Below are 22,322 nucleotides of genomic sequence, written 5' to 3' on the forward strand. Positions count from 1 at the left end.
GAAGTATTAGAACTTTAAACGAATAAAATAATAATTAAGTATTAACTTAGAAAATAAAAAACGAAAGTTGTACCGTACTCTAACGTATCAGTACGTACATTCAATAATATATCTAGATACACTTCTGTTGCAGCAATTGAGTGCCGAGACTGAGCTCACAAGGTCGGGCAAGAAGACTAAGCAGCTGGAGAGTTTTGCGAAGTTTTCTTCTTTGGATGTTTAAGCAGGGCCTGGAATTCCCAACAATTAATAATGGTATCTCCTATGAAGAACAAGAGAGGAAGACCTAAAGGGGGGCTAAGAACAAGGTTAAGGGTCCAAAGGTTCGAAGCAAGCGTGTGCTTCGATCGGAAGCTTGAGGTGAATGAGACCACTTGTGTTGATGAAGATACCAATGCTAACATTGTGTTGGCTGATTCCAATGTTGAGATAGCAGTGGAGATGGAGCATTGAATTTTTTGTGTTTTTTGTTTTTTTAATTGGACCATGGTAGTAGTACGAAACTATACGTAATGTTAAAACGGCAGCATATTCAGACTTATTTGTCGAACTTTTACCTGCTTCTTTCGACCCACAAGAAATTAAGCCCCAATTTCAACTCTGACCCAGAAACAAAGAGAGCCAAAAGTTTCTCCGACTTCCAATTTGATCCCATTTGCAGCTTTTTCTTGATTCCTTCTCTCTCAGCCAAAACCATGGCTGACATCTCCGACGCCGAATCCAAACCCCACCTCATCTTCTCCTACGGCACACTCAAGCGAGGCTTCCGCAACCACAAGCTCACCAAGGAATTAATCGACCAAGACGACGCCGTTTTCATCGGCCCCTACATTACCCTCCACGCCTACCCCCTCGTCTGCGGCCCCCACGGATTGCCCTACCTCATCAACCTCCCCGGGTCGGGTCACCGGATCAGGGGCGAGCTCTACGCCGTTTCGACCCGGGGACTCGCCCGGTTCGACGAGCTGGAAGGCACCTCCATCGGGCACTACGAGCGGCTCCCGGTTCAATTGACGGTCAATGCGGACAGAGACGACGTCGTTCCGGTCGAGGCCGAGGCCTATTTCGCGCACAGAAGCTTCGGGGAGGCCATGTGGGAGAGGAAAGGGAAGGAGGGTTTGAGCGAGTTCACGGAGAATGAGGCCAAAGGGTACGTGAAAAGACAGGATAGGCCTCATCAGGGTCGCAATATTCTCGAGGACGTCCGGCATTTTGTGAATGGAGGGTGAGGGCCAGTTTGGGAAATGGCATTGTCGATGAGGTCAAGTTTTCTTGCTCTGTTTTTCATAATATCTGATTCAAACTGGTGTTTCTGGATTTTGATTATTCTAATTGTTTAGCAAGGGAGGCTGAGTTTTATTAAGCTGGTCCATGTCACATGTACATTTCTTTTCATAAAAATTTAGATAAATTTCGTTAATTCGTATGTCTTCTGCATTTTGGGTTGCAATTGCTCGTTTATTTAGTTTTGATGAGTTTTAGTGCAAATAGGCAGAACAATGAGAGTGAATTGCCGCGATTATCGTTGGCACATTACTCTTTCATAGGGATTTGATGTGGTGTTTGCATTCCAAGCAATTTAGATACGTACTCAGACTCTGTTGCAGTAGTGATCTCTTGTTAATGAGCAGCCGGGTCATGAAGTAAAGCCTTCGAATGGTTTGCTTGAGCTAGATGAAGGGTTTCCAAACCACCTCAGATTGAGGGTTCTTAGGCATTTAAATATGTGTATCCCAGTATTAGTTCAGTTTCATTTTTTAAGCACCGCGAGGTAAAGAATCCAATTTTCAACAGAATCCGTTAGGCCTTGCATCAGGCTAATTCCACTTGCACATCTTTTATGATCAGCAATTTGGGCAAGCAAATGATACCAAACTCATAATCTTTTCCATATTTGTGAATCTAAATCCCGTTTCCAGTTTTCAAGCTATAGGAATGTGTTACAGCCACTAGTAATCTGCATTTCAATAACAGCCAGCTACATATTAGGTTCCTTTGAATAGAGTTCGTATGATTCTTGTATATGGAACAGAATAAAGTGCATTAGGGTATTCATATATCTCATATATAATGATAGATGTACAACTATCATTATATATGAGATATATGATCATGCTGGGGGAGTTTTATATCTGACGATAATGCTGGATCTCTTGAATTTCAGTTTGGAGTCCGCTCCCTATAAAAGGAGCTTTAGTGTCAGTTTGTGAGGGCATCAGAAAATTGAGCAGAATCATATTCTCTCAAGGAATAAGAGAGCCAGAGTCGTAGTAGTAGCAGTGTGCTCTTCTTAGAAGCTCTAAGTGTGGAGTGTGCTTTTACTCCAAGTAAGTCTTTTCAGTTATGAATAGCTTTAGCTGTTTACCCAAGAGTGAGGCTCTGGGTTTATTAGTCTGTATCTATGTTCAATAAATAAATTCTAGTGTGCGCCCATTACATTGTCACAAAAATATTTGTTGTTCTATCTAAATTTTGTCTTTATATATCTGTTACAAGACCTGCAAATAATTTTAAGATATCTTGCATTTACCAGAATTATTCTTCACTAAGGCAGCAGTGATTCCGCCATGTTAGTAACCGTTTAGACAAGAGATCGTTAGGTGAATTGTAGCATGTTGAAGGCTAGTCCTTAGGCGAGAAGGTTTTGTTTATATGCATGATATAATAGAATTATTGCAAAAATTCCAACAGTAGTTAAATAGTAGAACTTAACGGTGTTAGTCTCATATACTAGAATGATGTTGAAATGCAAAGTTCATACACCATTCTGATAGTTTTCAAAGTTCATACACCAAAGTGTAGAATCATCCATATTTCATACACTATTTGTGATTTCTTTTATTTCATATTCAACAAAATCTGCATTAAAATGAGAGCTTCGGTTAGCACAAAAGTGACAAGAGTGAGAAGAGCCTTTGGATTGGATGGGATATTTGTCAGCTGCAAATGCAATGTACAGGCCCCCTACCCCTCACTCGCTTCTGAAACGTAGCTTTTCCCCTGGGTCCCACTTCCTCATCCCTCCACGCGTACGGCCTTGGATTAAGAACAAATCTTTAGTTGCGATTTTCCCAAGATCGGAAAAAAAACCCGTCCTTCTCTTGCCGCCGTGGGAACCACTCATGTGGTCGCTGCTCCACCGTACGTTGTGACGGCGTCGTTTTCGATATATGGTCAGTAAGATTCAGCTTTAATTGCCGACAAAGTCACCCATTTTTATTCGACGTCTCAACGTCTCCCCCTCAAGCCTCAGCTTTATCCTCGAAACTCGGTTTTATGGGACCTCCGATTCTGTGCCCCCCTCCACAAAACGAAAGACATACCCTATCCTGGAGGTGTTGATCCCCTGCGACCCATGCAGTGAAAAAAGGAATGGACAATGGCACGTAATATCTCTCTGATGAGTAAAACGATGGTGCATAAACAAAAAAGGCTTCTCTGGTTTTCCATTCTATCCTTATTGGAGCTTTCTCTTTCTTTCTTTCTCAGCCAAACCATGGCTGAAACATCTGGCGACGATTCCAAACCCCACCTCATCTTCTGCTACGGCACACTCAAGTGAGGCTTCTACAACCACAAGCTCGATCACCAAGGAATTGACCAAGACGACGCCGTCTTCATCGGCCCCTACATTACCCGCCACACCTACCCCCTCGTCTGCGGCCCTCACGGCATTCAGTACCTGATCAACCTCGCCGGTTCGGGTCATCGAATCAACGGCGAGCTCTACGCACTTGTGACCCAGGGGCTCGCCCGGTTCGACGAGCTAGAAGGCACCTCGGTCGGGCTCTACGAGCGGCTCATGGTACGTTGTTGGTGGTCAATTGGGACAAAGATGGCATCTTTCCGATCGAGGCCGAGGCCTATTTCGCTCACAGAAGCTTCAGTGAGGCCATTTGGGAGAGGATAGGGAAGGAGGGTTTGAGCGAGTTCACGGAGGATGAGGGGAAACGGTACGTGAAAATACAGGATAGCCCTCATTCGCGTCTGTTGCCTCTGAAAATCACCTCGGCCAGAAAGCCGAGAGATCAAGGAACAAATGTCCTTCTTGGTGAGTAGATTGCGGGGCGTGCGAGCACACTGCCAGAAGGCCAAGTGTGCAATTGTAGTTGTAGTAGATGTAGTTCTGACTTATCAAGCAATTGTTGGCCGAGGAAGGAACTGATTCTCAGCTGATAGTTCGCTGCCTTTGGATCAAGGACTTGATGGCTGAAGGTCGGGTGAATTGGGTGTGGTTGTGAGAGTGTGAGTGAATATGAATTGTCTGGTCACAAGGCTTAAGTCAATTGGATCCAAGTAATAACAAGTAACAGTAAAAATAAACTCGTAACGAATGAAATCTTCAAGATTAATAGCTACTATGCGACTACGAACAATAAATAACATGATCAAACAAGTAAAGCATAAAGACAATAAGGAAATAGAAAGCAGATTAAAGACAAGACTAGTAAACTGAAATATAGAATGGCTAAACAAATAAACGAAGCAAACCGAAAATTATTAACTATTGTTTGAAAGAGAACAATGAAAATAATTCAAAATCGATACTAGGCTACAAGAAAGGTAAAGTAACTGAAATTGTAACTAGCAGAGCAAATAAACTAGGGAAACAGACGGAACTTCTACCTAAGCAAAAGGTAATACGAAAATAGAAAAGCTTGATGGCTTGAGTTTCTGGAGTTGTGTGTTCTGTCTTCTGTCGATGCTTCTATTTATATTGGCTACTCTGTGACTTGAAATGATCTCTTGGCTCTTTGAAGTTGAGTGGAATTCAGCCTCCTCTTGGCTAAGTGACTCTATCTTGCTTTGGCTCCAATACTTATCGTCGGCTGACTTGATGCTGGACTCCGTCTTGATCGGCTTTGATGATCGTCGTCAATGGCTGTGATTAATTTTGAGGTAGACTATCTTGAATTGAACTCTCCTCATCGGCTAACAAACTTCAATTTGATTGAAATACTAACTTGATCAAACTTCATCTTATCACTTATCGGCCTTCTATGTTAATCGGCTGCTTTCTTTCAAAGTTGAGTTCGAGTTGGAAACTGACTAGAGTGATTTGAACAATTGGCCGATTGTCTTTTAGACAATAAATCTCTTTTCCAAATTAATGATTACGGGCCGGCCGATAACTAAAAGCCTAGCTTCGTCTGACTCGTCTTGGACCAAACGAAGTATCCAATTACTCATTGGCCAACATTTCTGGCTACCGGCCCAAATTACCTGTTGATCGGCTCATTGTAATTAGAAACCATTCAATAACCATGCACATTAGCTATGTCCGAGTGAACATGCAAATGTGGGTACAAACAGCGTCGCAGTATTCTTGAGGACGTACGTGCGGCATTTTGTGAATGGAAAGTGAGGGGCAGTTCGGGAGATGGCATTGTAGATGAGGTCAAGTTTTCTTGCTTTGTTTTCATGTATCTGATTCGAACTGGTGTTTCTGATGCTTCAGATAAAACGCTTTGGGGAGGCTTCCGTTTTGTCTCGTCGTCTTTCCCTACCCTCTTTGTGGTAGATCTTTGCTTCATCTTTTCCTCAGAGATATCCTCTTCGAAATCGATGTTACATGTATCGCTTGTCTTACATCGGCAAGATGGCGGATTCACTACAGCTCATCTAGATTTTTTTTTTCCACTTGGTTACTGAGGCAAGTACTTGCCTGGCTATTTGATGTTGTTGATTGAAGATAACAATGAGATTTGGATTGTGGAGATCTTGTGCGTGTTTGGATGAGTTCTATTAAGGTGTTCCTGTGTTGGATTGATTTGGCGGTTTTCCAAGCGTTTGGCGGTAGATTTCGTGACGTCTATGCGTCACGATTAGTTTCGGCTTGTGGCAGTGACGACGACACTACTCCCTGCTGAATTTGTACTTGGGCTGAGGCTTGTTAATCATGTTGAGTCTTCGTTGAATAAAAAATATATCCTTGGGTCCTTGACCCAAAGCACCAAAATTGGACAAAATTATCCCACTTACCCAGCAACAGATTTTTATTCCCACTAACCCAATTTAGATTACAATGACAAATATACCCTCAGCCTAATTAAACAACTACAGTTTATGTCACTCTCTCATCTCTCTCCTCCCCTCCGATCCTCTCTCTCTCTCTCTCTTCTATCCAAGCGAGTATGCCGGAGTTCCGTCGGGTTTCAAAAGCCCGAAGTTCTTTTCGGAGCTCGGGCCGGGTTTCATGTTCTTGTTGAACAGAGCGAAGACGTAGATTTTGAGATCTGAGCTCAATCAGGTTCCTGTTGTATTTCTTGGCATTATCCTGCATAGCTCCGGCCTCGTCCTCGTCGCCTTTGCATGGCCAGCCGGTCTCAGAGATGTGAATCAGAAAGCTTCTTGCAGCTGAGGGATCCGAGGACGGCGTAGACGGAGTCGATTTAGGGTTATCGTACTTCTATTTCGGCGAGCTCAGTCATGTTGGGCTGGAAGAGGAAGTAATCCAACGAGGCAACGACACTTGTTTGGGGTTCGATTTGTAGGCGAAGTAATGGTAGGCGCTGATCAAGAACGGAGATCCTGTTTTGGTGTGGAAATCAAGGATCGGAGATATGCCTTCAGTCCTTTTTGGTGTGAAAACAGGAGCTTCTCTGCGGTGGTTGCTGGGCATGTTGGACGGTTGGGTGCCCATACCATTTTTTTTTTTTTTTTGTAAACTATGTGCAGAAGTCCGAGAAGAAAAGAAAAAGAAAAAATGTCTATTGGGGGCAATAGGTGTCTATTGGGAGGTAATAGACGTTTTGAATTGATGTAATCTCCTTGTTTTTTTTTTCTGTAATCAAAGTTTTATTTATCTAAATTTAGGGAGATTAGTTCTCATTCTGGCAACTGAAAGTCCTATTGGGGGGCAATAAACGTCTATTGCCCCTCTATTAGGGGGCAATAGATGTCTATTGGGGGCAAAAAACCTTTCCGGTGAGATTTTAAGAAAATTCCGGTGGGCGGCGGCTGGTGATCGGATTCAGGCGAAGTCTCATATGGTTTCTCCCTCTTTCATTTTTATTTTTCTCTCTCTAAGTAACAAAGGAGTGAGGGGAAAAAAACAATTTAATGGGGTATTAGGGAAGACCCTCTTTAGAGTGTTTTGGGTAAGAGAGAATTAAAAAAACTTAATGGGGTGTGTGGGAAAAAAATCTCTAAAAATGGGATAAATGGACAAAAACCCTATATCCTTCTTTCATCGCTAAAAAAAAAAAAAAATCTACAGGTATTATAGCTTGATCATCTAATAAATGTGGAAGTGGTAGAACTTTAAACGAATAAGAACAAGGTTAAGGGTCCAAAGGTCCAAAGCAAGCGTGTGCTTCAGAAGCTTGAGGTGGTGGTGAGCAAATTTAAATCCGCTTGAGGTGAACGAGACTACTTCTTCTTTAGTTGTTGCTGAAGATACCAATGCTGAAATTGTGTTGGCTGATTATCTTAATATTAAGAATGAGTCGTTATGTGTATTTTCATTGATTATGGTTTTTTTTTTTTTTTAATTGTATCATGCCATCATGGTTTACTGTATACATGGTAGTACAAAACTGTGCGTAATGTTAAACGGCAGCGTTTTAGACTTGTCTGACCGTGTCCAATTTTTACCCGCTTCTTTCGAGTTTCGACCCACATGAAATTAAGCCCAATTTCAACTCTGACCCACAAACAAAAAGTCTTTCTCCGACTTCCAATTTGATCCCATTTGCAGCTTTTTTCTTGATTCCTTCTCTCTCAGCCAAAACCATGGCTGACATCTCCGACGACGAATCCAAACCCCACCTCATCTTCTCCTACGGCACACTCAAGCGAGGCTTCCACAACCACAAGCTCACCAAGGAATTAATCGACCAAGACGACGCCGTTTTCATCGGCCCCTACATTACCCTCCACGCCTACCCCCTCGTCTGCGGCCCCCACGGATTGCCCTACCTCATCAACCTCCCCGGGTCGGGTCACCGGATCAGGGGCGAGCTCTACGCCGTTTCGGCCCGGGGACTCGCCCGGTTCGACGAGCTGGAAGGCACCTCCATCGGGCACTACGAGCGGCTCCCGGTTCAATTGACGGTCAATGCGGACAGAGACGACGTCGTTCCGGTCGAGGCCGAGGCCTATTTCGCGCACAGAAGCTTCGGGGAGGCCATGTGGGAGAGGAACGGGAAGGAGGGTTTGACCGAGTTCACGGAGAATGAGGCCAAAGGGTACGTGAAAAGACAGGATAGGCCTCATCAGGGTCGCAATATTCTCGAGGACGTCCGGCATTTTGTGAATGGAGAGTGAGGGCCAGTTTGGGAATGTTTAGCTAAAACAACCCTAAGGTTAGATGTGGTGTTTGCATTCCAAGCAATTTAGATACGTACTCAGACTCTTGCACATCTTTTATGATCACCAATTTGGGCAAGCAAATGATACCAAACTCATAATCTTTTCCATATTTGTGAATCTAAATCCCGTTTCCAGTTTTCAAGCCATAGGAATGTGTTAGAGTCACTAGTAATCTGCATTTCAATAACAGCCAGTTACATATTAGGTTCCTTTGAATAGAGTTCATATGATTCTTGTATATGGAACAGAATAAAGTGCATTAGGGTATTTATCATACATAAGATGTACAACTGTCATTATATATGAGATATATGATCATTAGCTTCTCAAGGTAAAGTAAGAGAGACGTTCCCTCCGGTCTGATCATCATCATATTAATAGTGCATAATGGAACTACTTCATGCTTGGAACATTTAAAGCTAAGTTTATTTTCTTTTACATGCATCTAAACAAACAGAAATCTTCTGCATACATAACGATATGGTCATAGAGCTAAATAATTCGTTTCATGATCAGCAAAGTACATTGCAAATGGTATATTCAATTATTCAGGCTCTTTTGTTTACTTGCTTTGGTTTTAACTTCTTTAACACTTAGAATGTATATAATTGCCAATGTTGTGTTTGACTGCTACTACCATTTATGCTGCTAATTAGTCTTTACCACTAAGTATGAATTCAAAATGTTCTATCTATATTCTATAGGATATCATATAAATATAAATTTTACAAAGGCCATTACCCAAATAGAAGGGAGGTTTAATTTCATTTTCTCCTACTGGGGGAGTTTTATATCTGATGATAATGCTGGATCTCTTGAAAGAGTCTGAAATCTTTGCTCTGCGAACTCTAAGCTTGATAGCTTTTAACGCTCAGCAGTCTGTCTAAGCCTTTGGCTGAAGGATTCAAAGTGAAACTGATCCCTGTTTTCCGGGCAGTTGTGATACAAATGCAGTGATACCTAGCCCAGTAGCTGTCCTATTGTTAACCAGCTGGGTAGCCAAGAAGGAATTCTTTCGAATGGCTTGGCTGAACAAGATGGATGGATACCTAACCAAGTCAGATATTGAAGGGGCCTGGTTCTTGTATAGTTCCATGTGTGTGGACACCTCTCTCGCCCAGAACTGCTGGGTATCCAAACAAAGAATCTCATCTCATCTGCAGTCCTAGACAGAGTTTCGTTAGGCCAATTCCACTTCCTTCTTTTTTTAATCACTAACTATAGCTGGCAAAGGACATTAGTCATGGAGAATCTTCATATACATTCTGCACTTCCGTAACGGATTAAGCCTTCCATTTTCTAGAGATTCACTCCACCAGTCATGAACAGTGTTAGTATTTGTGAATCAAAATAGACTTATTGGATCTTTTTTTTGTTTGAGAAGAATCAGAAATTATAAGCAATCAACTACTAGGGAATGGACTAAGAATTAAGACTTAAGAAGCCAATTTATAGTAAGGTTCCATGTAAATTCAACTATTATTAATACCAACAGAACTATGTAAGCTATACATATTGAGAAGAATTGGTTCATCGTTGTACGAATGACAAAATAAGCCCCAAAATTCTCACTTTACGTTTTTCTGGTCAATCTCTAATCCCCAAAATTTTCACTTGACAATTTTCTGGTCAATCCCTAATTTCTTCTGGTATCTAGACTATATATGATGATGCCTCACAGCTAGGTAGAACCTCTGTTTCATCTTTTTGTTTGCTTTTCCTCCGCTTTCAGTAGAATTTCTTCAGTTGTTTACATACCGAAACCCTTGCTGATGCCCTTGCATCAATGAATATTGAGACAAAAAATTCATACGGTGGTTATGGTTAAAAAGGCAGTTACGGTAGGGGTCGATACAGAATTGGTAAACATAAAATTTGACATTTGTGACTGACCTGAGACAAAACTTGGCTCACAGGGTCTCAAAGCAACTTGAAATATGATTCAAGAGCTGAATCTAACCTGATATAACTTTGAAATTCTCTTACATGCCTTGCAATCTTGGTACTCTTTTGGGCCCAAGAGTCGAAATTGTTTACTTTTGCATATGGCAAGACATCAGTTATGTTAAGTTCCTGTGCAAAATACAGGTTCTACTAGCGAGAAAGCTATAGTGACAATAGAATTACTGGTCCTGTATCAGACTCATTCATATTCCCTGATGAACCATTCAAGAAGTGGCGATAAAAGGTACTCTTGTCCATAACTTCAAGTCCACCGTCTCTGACGACACGCCATTTTAAGAGATAGAGCACAGAATCTGCTTGGTTCTGTGGACTGGGTGGATCAGGCTACCAAAATGTATGAAATTAGTCAGTAAAACAATATCCAAACAGATTCAAGCAAAACAGATTCCCATAGGTGCTATAATGATACTCACTAGAGATTTAGCAGGCAGAAACAAATCCTGAAAAGCAAGTTCAAATGCAAGAGCCTCCTTTACAGGATTCTCATGAAGATCACCTCCACCATCCATTGACAGCCTTAGGAATTTTCCAAGTTGATCACCAAATAAGGAACTGAATAGTACCATCTCATCCATTCGATTCAGCAATTCGAACCTAAGTGTCTTTAGTTCCTGATGTGTACACCAAAATAAATTTGTGATGAATCTAGAAATTTAGTGGTTGAATATATCAGCAACTAAAACCCTGGAAAGTAATAACTTGGCTGCACTTAACCGTCTTAACATAAGGTACCTGTCCAAGGACATTCCCATTAAATCTGGCACTATATTTCCTGTGGACAAGTTTTTCAATGAAGTCCTTGTTCCCAGCGCTTGAAGCAACCATGACAATGCAGCAACTAAAAATAACCTTGCGGCCATGCTGGTCACTCATTGTACAGCAGTCAAGCAGTTGTATTAGAGCATTGAACTCGGAGGGAAGGGCATCTTCAACTCGATCAATAAGGAAAATACTATAAGGCACTATCTTCACCGCTTGCTCATTGCTAGTGTACCTGAATATAAAAAAATTCAATAGTGACGTGCTTCGACAAATACCAAAAGAATTGAAATCCATTCTGACCCATAGTTCCAAGAAAAAGAATAGTGTTAGTGATGATGCATCAAAACTCCCTTACATGCTTGAGAAACATGTCTCAGTGTCATCATGCTTGGACATATCAATTTGAAACAATAGGCTCATCCCATTATCACTCACAAAATGCTCCATTAAACCTTTAACAAGATCTGCCTTACCAACTTCCGTAAGACCCAACAGTAAAAATGTCTTGGCAGGTCTACATGGGAGACCCTGTGGTGGAGAATCAATAGACATGAGAAAGGCTGCAGCTACTGTACCAATGAATTCGTCCTTTACCATCAGATTGGACAAAGATGCTCGCAGACCATTGATACCATTCTTAGCCATCTTCTTAGATCTCCCCAATTGATCATCCCGAGGTTCAACAGATTTCTCCAAGGAGCCAAAAGCATTCTATACCAACCAAAAAATATACACAACGTAATTTTCACAACTTCACAGTAAGTCTGCCAGAAGACATTGATAATGGCATGCTCAATGTTCTATTTATTAAAAAGCAAAAGAATAAGTATGTGCTTACCACTGTGGCATTTTCATGAGTTGCATTTTCTAATAGACTGTCTATTATATGCAGAACCTTAGAAACTTTGGCCGGATCCTTCACCGCCTTTTCATTAGCCAGAAATTCAGGAAAACATCGTTTCAGCATGGAAACTTTCTTCAGCCAGACCTTCTCTTTCCTGTATGTTGATCTTAATTCACTTGAAGAGTTTATGAAGTCCCTTAATTCCTGATCATAATCTAATGCACTCATCTTCTCAAATCTAAAATAAGACAACTCCTCTGTCCCCACAGAGGCATCCATATAGACAACACACGGGTCATCAATCTCATTAAGGCGATCCTTTAGCATAGCTTCTACATTGGTCTGAAGATAGCTCTTTATACTTTTTGTGCCATCCTGAAACATTAATAAAAACATCAACATTCACCATTACGAGCTACCAGATATAAGATTCTTCGTTGCAAATTGATTTGACATTACTGTTAGATTATATGGACCAGAACGTCCAGAAGTATCCCTAAGATTAGGGTTTCGCTCTTGGCGCCCTCTCTTAGGGGCGCGACTATAATTGGATTCCGGAATATGCTTCGTTTCCACGGATATCGAATTATAGTTCTTCACAAGGATATTGTCATGCTTTTCAGCGACATTCATAGCTCCAATGAGCTCATGAAACCTTGTGATCCGTCCTGCAGTAACATCGATTCGATAGTTCTTAGCAACCATCAATGCAGAGACGGGGAAGGTAGAGAGAGTCTTCTCAATCAACATCGCAACTGTGATCTCTTTACCACAAAATTCCATTAAGGATTTAATCCGAAGTGCTTCCGAGTTGTAGTCAAGAACTGACTTGAAATCACAGAAGCGGAGGCTATGCTATCTTACTTCTAGGTCAGGAAGCAGGGAGTCACGGACGTTGCCAAATCTTTCTTCGAGTGAGACCCACAGCCTTCTGGGGTCTTCTTCACTTATACACTCGTACTGGAGTGAATCATCCATATGACTAGTCATTAGGATGATGGCTTTCGCCTTATTTGCCTCTAAGGCTGCTCTATTTGCTTCCAAAGCTTGAGCTTGCTCAACAGTTAGCACGTCCTGGCTAGGCTCGAGAATCGTATCCAGGATTCCATTGGCCTTGAGATGCTGGCGGACATCACGAACCCACCTGTGATATTCAGAGCTAGTTGTTCCTAGTGGAGCAAAGTCCAATTTGTTCAGGTTACTCATCTTGAAAGAGAACAAGAAAAAGGGTTAGTTTCGGAGCGGAAAAAGCTACCATGAAAACATATAAAATTTCTGAGCGTAGTCGCTTCCAAGAAATTAGGAATTTCTGAGCGTAATTGCTTCCAAGAAATTCAATTCCAAGAGGTATTGGATTAGATCGAAACAATGACATAAGTGGTCGATCATAAATTCTCTACAAACTCTAAGTTTGGAGATCTCAACAAGCTCCAAGCTTGGAGTGAGCACGAACCCCCACAGGTCGGCTTAATTAGGTCTCCCCTATGATGAAGAAAGGGGGGTAGAAAAAGGGAGTTTGCAAGTCCCCGAGGAAAAGAAGAGAAATTGAATAAAAACTCAAAAACGGGAACTTTTAGTAAAAAAATACCTTGAAATAGGTCGCCGGAAAATTTGGCCAGAAAAAGTGGTCGGAAAATCGTTGACCGGTGTTGACTTTTGTTGCACTAGTGCTGACGTGGCTGCTGATGTGGCACTGGTGTTGACGTGGCAGGATGACGTGTCGCGCTGATGTGGCTGCTAACGTCAGCGGGCTCCTGGGCTTGGGTCAGTGGGCTTCTGGGCCGAAGGCTTAGGCCAGTTGCAGTGGGCTTCTCCTTCCTCCTCTTTTCCTTTTTTTTTTTCTTTCTTTTCCTTCTGCCGGTTTTCTACTGGATGATTCAATCAGCCGGTTCAGTGAGTTTTAGGTCGGTTTTCAGGGTTTTTCTTCAGGTTCTGGATTTCTGGGTTTGAGATGCTACTGCTGGAAAAATTTGGTAGCAATTGGAAGTCCGGAAGGTGGTGAACCAGTGGAATATTTGTTGCGGGTGGTTTGGAGCTTCCGATGGCCGGTTCTTGGGGTGGCGCCACTGGTTCTGGACTCCTAGGAAGGAGGACTTCAAGATGTGTGGTGGGGGTTTCAAGGTTTTGTATTCGGATTTAGGGTTTGACTATTTGTTTCAGGGTTAGGACGTCGTGCTGATAACGTGTTTAAGGAAAACTGAATTGGGAGAGAATTGAGTTGTACTTTCATTGATAATAGGGGCCTCTTTATATAGAGGATTACGTACAAACATAGAGATAGAGTTGTACATGGAAACATAATCGTACATTGATTGGATATCTCCTAAGATTCTCCGAGAATATCTTTAATATAAACCCTATTTCAACTAGAGCAAGTAACCTCGAGTTTGGGTTAGACACATATTCTGGATTTACTTGAACATTATTTAATATTTAGCCAATTCTCACACTGATGCATTCTACAAATATATTTTTATCATTGATTTGATTTTGATGGACTTGCATAGAGTTGAGAAATGGTGGGTCCCGTTATTATAATTCACACTCATTTTTCTATCTGTGCGACCTCTCCTCTCAAATGGGACAGAAATTTAAAATAGTATTGAAAATCATGGTTGAAAATTCACCGGCATTGTAAGAACGAAAAATCTGAATATAGCCAATGTACCAAGTTTGGATGAGACTACTGAAGGCTTGAAAAACATTGCCAACTTACAAATATATAGGGTTAGTTGTTAGCTTACGAATATTTACCAGAAAGGGTTAGATTTTTAGCTTAAACATGTTGTCAACATTTAGCTTAGCATAAAGAACACCGGGATGTTGTCTCTTATATATAGTTTAGTACAATGTTGGAGTGCTTGTGGGATGGATAAAGAACACTAGAGTATTCTTAGTTAGGTTCACTCCTAGTGTGAACGAGCATATTCGCTCTCTCTTTCGATTAACTCATTTTAACTTTATTATCTTGTGATCCAACCTTTCATGTTTTATAACATAATTAATATAAAGATTAACTCTATAAAAAGCCAATCAAATTGGAGACACTTTAGTTATTTATTTCTATGAAATGCATGGACGGTTCATTATAATAATAGTGAGTGTTACTAGAACCATCCATTTATTTGATTCAATTAGATGATTAAACGATCTCTGATTTGATTAATTTTTTTTTTTGTAAAGATGATCTTTAAAAATTAATTTAAAATATGAGCTGTTGGATTATAAAATTATTAAGTGAAAGTATGTTAATCATAAATTCATAATATGTGTGAATGTGCTCGTTCACCCAAAGAGTGAACCTAAAAATTATCCTACCAGATTGGCAACTAATAGCAAGCTAGCTAGCTACCTTAGTGAAGATGAATATCCATTAACACTTCCATTAGACATCTGATAAGCTAGAAATACTGTTACAGACTTTCCGTTTTAGATCATTTTCCTTAACCGTTGGTACCACTAGAGGCCAACATGTAGGTTACACAATGGAGGAAACCTTCTCCCTTTCCTGTGTATTATCATAAACGATCTGGTTAATTGGCTATAATTTTCAGACGCAAATACATAATAATCATAGTAAACTATTTTAGGTAATTAAACCATCATTTATTTGTCAATTATTTAATCAAAAAAGTACTACATTGTTCTCTTGCATGCGAACTGTTTGATATGTTCTCCTCTTACGAACTGCTTTAATTAAAGGCATTTGCCTTCGATCGTTTCGTACATAAAGAAGATTTACATTCGTACGTCAGAATGATACAGTAGGTGCCAATAAGAAGGTTGTAATCAACCTACCACACAAGGGCACAACACAGGCGTGAAGAATAAAAGGCTCCACTAGCCAAGCAGAGTGAGATGGATTGGTCCTACGTACCTACACTAGAATTAATAGATCGAGATGGCTTAGGTAGACAATGGTTAGGTTTGCCCTTGCATCATGGTGATCATACTCTTGCATGTGAATACCCACTACCCACAAGCTAAGCTAAGCTAAGCTAAACTAGTATTCATGATGATCGAATAATAACACAAATGCGGCACAGCTTGTACCATTCGAGCTAGCAGAGACCTCCGCACATGCACGCAAAGGCAATAACTTGTTCTTTGCACTAGGGGTGGAAATTTTGGCAACTGATCCACTGCCGCCTAAAATCGCACCGTCATTTTTGAAAGAATTTCACAAATGATCACTCAACTATGACTCATTCGATATTTTGGTCACTCAAGTTTCAAATATATCACTTTGGTCACTCAACTATTACATTGTCAATCACTTTAGTCACCCAATGAGCATTTTTTCACACTTTAAATCACTTATCCCAATCATTCTAATACATATTTATCAATTTTTCATAATTGGTTGGATGAAAATATCATTAATATTGTGGTAAATAATTTTTTTTAATTAAAAAAATTAACAAAGTGACTAAAGTGATTGACAGTGTAATAGTTGAGTGATCAAAGTGATATATTTGAAACTTCAGTGACTAAAGTGTCGAATGAGTCATAGTTGAGTGACTATTTGTGGAATTTTTCCGTCATTTTTATTTCATATATTAGGTTTTCAGTTTTTGTAGTTAAAACTCGCTACTAGCAAAATAAGCAATACACACAAATTTTGTACATACTGACTTGGTCGTGGATAACTGAGAAGATGATCGAAGAGATATGGTTTGGGGAAGTTTGATCTTTGGTCGGGGTCCTCGGTGAGATTAGCCTTTAGCTGCACAGATCAAGCGATTTGTGTGCGTGTGATCACAAGGAGACATACTCAAACTTGAGATTTGAAGAACGCCACCCCGCCCCCCCCCCCCCCCCCTCATTTTTAGCGTCTAATTGAATAGAAATTGCTTATTTTCTAGTAGATACTTCTACATTACATGCATATCATGTATGAGATGACATATAATTACCCCTATGAAAAATCAATCAACCAAAATATAACCTATTATACTCAAATAAAGACCTTAGTTATCTTAATAAATAGTTTTTCTTAGTTACCTTATGAGTTGTTATATTGATATCAAAGGTTGTTAAGGTGTTGAATTATTACATTAAAAACTCCACTTCTCATCAAAAACTTGCATGTACGTCCCACGTTGGGAAAATCAAAAGCCTTTTGGTCACTTGATTACCATTATTCCAGTTTCAAGGTATTTGAATTAATTACTCGTTTGCATAGTTTAGCGCCACAAGGTTATGGTGAATTTAGCAGATGTTTAATAATAGATATGATTTTCCCAGAGAAGCTGATCGAAGAACGAAAAATTCAGAATATTGAATTCATGGAGATCAGAAATTATGAAAAATCTGCGAATTTACATTTAAAAGAATCTTCTAAATTAAAAAGGGTCCTTACTCATAGCCCATTAGTTTTAGTGCGAGAGCAAGAGAGCTCCAGACTCTCAAAGTCAAACCTAAAACGCATAGCAAAGGGCACTCAATACATTTTGTTCAGGCTACAGTAGTCCCCACAACAGTAGAATGCAAGCTGTAGAGAATTTTCATTTTTATCGATCAGTATCAGTTTTGGCGAGGAAGAACTTTTCCTGAGCTGCATTTAGTTCAACGCACATGCTGTAAGTGGTTGAAACAGACAGGTATGAATGTCGATCGCGTAAAAGCAAAAACTACTGCTGCTGCTGCTTCATACTGTTGATTGCGTAGTGACGATGAGTACAGGATCGAGGAGGAACATATATGTTGATTGAGATCGATCATTTACAATAAATATACAATGGCACTTTTTTTTAAGGTGGCAAACCAGTACTGCATGTACTGACATATATAATAACATTCACATATGATCACTCTTTCATGATCACTATCAGCTTAAGTTTCAGCTCTATGACAATTGGTTGGCCTGTTGAATATAGAAGTTACAATCCAGAAAGGCCATGCATTGATCAAGGTGTTGTTTCGTGTCAGAAAACAGACAGTAGGAGATGATATTATCTTACGCTGTTCCACATTGTTTCTGTGTGAGAATACGGGACTTAAGTATGAAGCATGATGGAGAAAGAGATAGTAACACAAGCATGTATAGTGGTTCACCTTGCCCTTGAGGCAAAGCTACGTCCACTTAGAGATTTCTACTATGAGTGAGGCCAAGTAGCTTTTGTAGTGATACAAGTATGGGGATCATGGATCCATCCTTTTCCAAGAAGGGGAGGACTTCCTCTTATAGCTAAAGAAAGTCTCATCCTATTCTATATTTCCGATGTGGGACAATAATACACATATTTGCTTCACTTGAAGCCTCTTGGAGAGCATGGGAGGGTGGCCTCCCGATTAGATACCGGCCGACCTCCACCATGGCAACGTAGCTCGGGTGTCGGTCTACCGGATGCATGCCATAGGCGGGGCTCGTCATGTCGTGGAGCCCACCTATGAGGTAGTTGCTTATGCTTGGCGGTATGTGGTATAAGTGATATCAACACACATTAATTTCACTAACAGTACGTAGGATTTAGAGTCATGCAATTAAAATACATAACTTGTTAATTAATAGAATTATTAATTTGCGTCTACTTCACTAAATGAGTAAATGTTATCTTCCTATACAATTTATATATACAAAAAATCTACAACCTGTTGTAAATTATTATGGATATATCATGTAAATTATTGTATATTAGAAGATGCTTTCCTCTTTCCTAGTTTTAGGGGATCCATGTTTTAAGGAGGACTTTAAGGGTCCTTGTTTTATGGAGGATTTTAGGCTATATGTTCCTTGCCTTCCACTATATATGTAATCCATTTCTCATCCATGGATGATAGAGAAAACAGAAAATACTACACTCCCTCTCTGCATCAAAACTCTCTCTCTCTCTCTCAAGTTCTTTGAAGCAAAACTCTCTCCATTTTCTGAAACATTTCCATTTTACAACACGTTATCAGCACGAATAGCTCTAGGATTCGGATTGCAGATTGACAAGAGAAGAGGTGAATAACTCTTGGGTTGCAGAGAAGAGGTAGTTCATCATTCAATCAACATCAGTCTACAAGCTCTACAACCAAGTAGGTTTTTCCAAACAAAAACCAATTTCGCTGTTTCATTTTACCTTCTGATGTCTGTGTTCCAGTATTTATTTAAAATAGTAATTCAACTCCAAAATTCACCAAATTTTGTATGCTGGAGTCCTTATATGTTTAGTACATCTCTGTAAATTTTCATATTTTTCTGGGTAGTTTTGCTTAGTGTTTCAGTTCGTTTTTTGACTGTTGTTCAGTAGGAACTGCAGTCACAGTTTATGACTTTTGTTGAAGCATCTAGTTTAACTTAATCCTCTATGAGAGACACTTATTTCTCTTGCATTATAATTGGCATGATTGAAAAAAAAGGGAAAGAAAGAGGAAAATCAATAGCTTTTAATTTAGCTATCAATTCATGTATATTGTGACGAATATCTATATATACTTGTTTGGACTTTGTGATAATGATACATCTTTCCTTCATTATTTATTATGATAATGTTTTGTGGTGTTACCTGCTCATATTAAATTTAAATATTTTACCCGCTTAAATTCTTTGCATTAAGAATATATATGTGAGGAATGTAGGTACTTAATGAACCGGAAGTTCACACATAAACATTGAACCAAAAAATTCATACATAAATATTGAACCAGAAGTTCACATGTATCATAAAAGGAACTTGAAGTTTCCTTCACAAATTCACTATACATGTTTAATCCGATTTTTAGTATCATGTTATGGAACCTGAAGTTCTTATTGATTGCTTATGGAAGTTATTACCCATAGCACTAACTATTGTCCTTTAAATCCTTGTAGAGAATGTCAAATCTCAACAAGCTTGACTTTGTCGCTTTGGAAGTTTCCGGAAGGAACTATCTCAAGTGGACCCAAGATGTCAAGCTTCATCTGACTGCAAATAAGATGAGATCAACGATTATTGCTGACAACATCACCCCTGAAGACATGAAGGCAAGGGCTATGATTTTCATCTAAAACATATGGAAGAAGCACTCAAGGTGGAATATTTAGCTGAAGAGGACCCACGATCTCTTTGGGTCGCTCTAGAAGAGCGATTCAACCATCAAAGAGCCATCTACTTGCCGGAAGCAAGACACGATTGGCAGAACATACGCTTCCAGGATTTCAAGACTGTCAATGAGTATAACTCTGAAATCTGCCGGATTCGGTCACTCCTAAAATTCTGTGGAGAAGAGCTCACAGAAGCTGACCTACTGGAGAAAACTTTCTCCACCTTCCCTCCTTCCTGTATGGTCCTGCAGCAACAATACAGGGAAAGAAACTTTGCTAGATTCTCTGAATTAATCACCATCCTGTTGCTCGCTGAAAAGAACAACAACCTACTTTTGAGGAATGATCAAGCAAGGCCCACCGGTACTAGAGCAATTCCTTTGCCTGAAGCAAATATTATTGCCCATCACGAAAATAATCGTGGAAGGAGGAACCGGGGCCGTGGAAGGGGAAGAAGGTCTGAACGTCCAAGGCATGGACGAAGAAATGGACCCAGAAATGGCCCATATGACCGCGACCACCCAGGCAATGGCCCAAGGGGTCGAGGAGGACGTGGACAAGGCCCACGTGGTGGAAACCGAAATGCCCAAGTCCGACAGGCTCAAATTAGAGAGAACCCTGGTCCGGCCCGTCGCCCTCAAAATCAGCATAATCTATGTTATAGATGTGGAGGCACTGACCATTGGTCCCGCACCTGTCGTGCAACAGATGAAGAGATAGGAGAGTATCACGCCAGACGCGGAACTCAAGAGGCCAACCTTGTGGAAGAGTCAGTCCCTATGGATACCACCTTGGAGATTACTGATTTCCAAGCAGCTATGGATACCACCTTGGAGATTACTGATTTCCCTATGGATACCACCTTGGAAATTACTGATTTCCAAGCAGCTAATGGATACATCGAGGATTGAAAACTCGAGGACATGGACATAATAGGCACTTGTGCCATATCTATGTTATTGTTATGAATAATGCTTTCTATTTTTCAGTTTATCTTTGGTGATCTTTGGAATATTAGTTTTGCATAATTTTGTTATGTTTGGATGTTTAATTCAATAAAATTATTTATTTTCATACATGTGATCCATTGAATTAAATATATGAATAGGCATGTCTTGTGGAGAAATTTGTTGTCTGGCTGATAGTGCTACTACGCACACCATACTCCAAGATAGGAAGTTTTTTTTAAACTTATTGCCTACTCATACCTCTGTGACAACTATATCAGGACAATCCAACCTGATAGAGGGCCATGGCAAAGCCCAATTTATGTTGTCCAATGGTACTGAATTTACCATTAATGAGGCCCTATACTCTCCACGTTCCAGAAGAACGTTATTGAGTTTTAAGGATATTTGAGCCAATGGTTATCACGTTGAAACCACTGAGGAAAAAGGAGTGGAATATCTTTGCATAACCTCCAATTTGTATGGCCGGAAGCGGACATTGGAGAAGCTAAAATGCCTCTCGAGTGGTCTCTACATGGCTACCATTAGATCGATTGAGGCGAATCACATAACCAGCCAGAAGCTAACCAATTCGAGCAACTACTTGCTTTGGCATGACCGTTTGGGACACCCAGGTCAAAGTATGATGCGCCGTATCCTAAATTCATCCCACGGGCATCCCCTTACCAATAAGGATCTTGTGTACAGTAACACATTATGCCAAGCTTGCTCATTGGGAAAATTAAATATAAGACCATCATATGCAAAGACTGAAAAAGACTCCAACCTTTTTCTACAACGGATACAAGGGGATATATGTGGACCTATCCAACCACCATGCGGACCATTTAAATATTTCATGGTTTTGGTTGATGCATCGACAAGGTGGTCACATGTTACACTATTGTCCACAAGAAATGCTGCTTTTGCTAAACTCCTTGCCCAGATCATTAAATTAAGGGCTCACCACCCGGATTATCCAATCAAGTCCATAAGACTTGATAATGCCGGAGAGTTTATATCAAAATCTTTTGATGATTATTGCATGTCCCTCGGGATTAATGTTGAGCATCCAGTTCCCTATGTTCACACCCAGAATGGTCTCGCAGAAGCGTTCATTAAAAGATTACAAATGATCGCACGGACCTTGGTAATGCGCACCAAGCTTCCAGTATCTGCGTGGGGCTATGCAATTTTGCATGCAGCCATGTTGGTCCGACTAAGGCCCATTGCCACCCAACCTTATTCCGCGTTACAGTTGGTGACTGGGTACGAACCTGATGTTTCGCACTTACGTGTATTTGGGTGTGTAGTTTTTGTGCCAATTGCGCCGCCACAACGTATAAAAATGGGTCCTCAACGAAGGATGGGCATATATGTCGGTTATGAATCCCCATCCATTATACGCTTTTTAGAGCCCTTGACAGGCGATCTCTTTACCGCTAGATTCGCGGATTGTCACTTTGATGAGACAGTCTTC

General features: G+C 40.4%; 4 protein-coding genes and 1 pseudogene across 4 annotated transcripts; 4 read left to right on the forward strand and 1 right to left on the reverse strand.

Annotated features, from left to right (window-relative positions):
* Positions 1–158: 158 nt before the first annotated feature.
* On the forward strand, positions 159–2,483 carry LOC133745780 (putative gamma-glutamylcyclotransferase At3g02910). Its single transcript, XM_062173911.1, has 2 exons — positions 159–1,261; positions 2,165–2,483. Exon 1 carries the CDS (start codon positions 513–515, stop codon positions 1,227–1,229), a length of 717 nt encoding a protein of 238 aa, XP_062029895.1. The 5' UTR covers positions 159–512; the 3' UTR covers positions 1,230–1,261; positions 2,165–2,483.
* A 481-nt stretch (positions 2,484–2,964) lies between these two features.
* LOC133744730 (putative gamma-glutamylcyclotransferase At3g02910) lies at positions 2,965–4,059 on the forward strand (annotated as a pseudogene).
* A 3,591-nt stretch (positions 4,060–7,650) lies between these two features.
* On the forward strand, positions 7,651–8,673 carry LOC133745464 (putative gamma-glutamylcyclotransferase At3g02910). The gene has a single exon (XM_062173541.1). The coding sequence runs from the start codon at positions 7,735–7,737 to the stop codon at positions 8,266–8,268; it is 534 nt and encodes a 177-aa protein (XP_062029525.1). The 5' UTR covers positions 7,651–7,734; the 3' UTR covers positions 8,269–8,673.
* A 1,300-nt stretch (positions 8,674–9,973) lies between these two features.
* On the reverse strand, positions 9,974–12,190 carry LOC133741999 (chaperone protein ClpB1-like). Its single transcript, XM_062169697.1, has 5 exons — positions 11,879–12,190; positions 11,396–11,751; positions 11,011–11,272; positions 10,692–10,889; positions 9,974–10,602 (listed from the first exon to the last, which is right to left on the reverse strand). Exons 1-5 carry the CDS (start codon positions 12,161–12,163, stop codon positions 10,420–10,422), a joined length of 1,284 nt encoding a protein of 427 aa, XP_062025681.1. The 5' UTR covers positions 12,164–12,190; the 3' UTR covers positions 9,974–10,419.
* A 7,674-nt stretch (positions 12,191–19,864) lies between these two features.
* Positions 19,865–20,806, forward strand: LOC133744731 (uncharacterized). The gene has a single exon (XM_062172790.1). The coding sequence runs from the start codon at positions 19,865–19,867 to the stop codon at positions 20,804–20,806; it is 942 nt and encodes a 313-aa protein (XP_062028774.1).
* Positions 20,807–22,322: the final 1,516 nt, after the last annotated feature.

The sequence above is a fragment of the Rosa rugosa genome, chromosome 4 (genome assembly GCF_958449725.1).
Source record: "Rosa rugosa chromosome 4, drRosRugo1.1, whole genome shotgun sequence".
NCBI lineage: Eukaryota > Viridiplantae > Streptophyta > Magnoliopsida > Rosales > Rosaceae > Rosa > Rosa rugosa.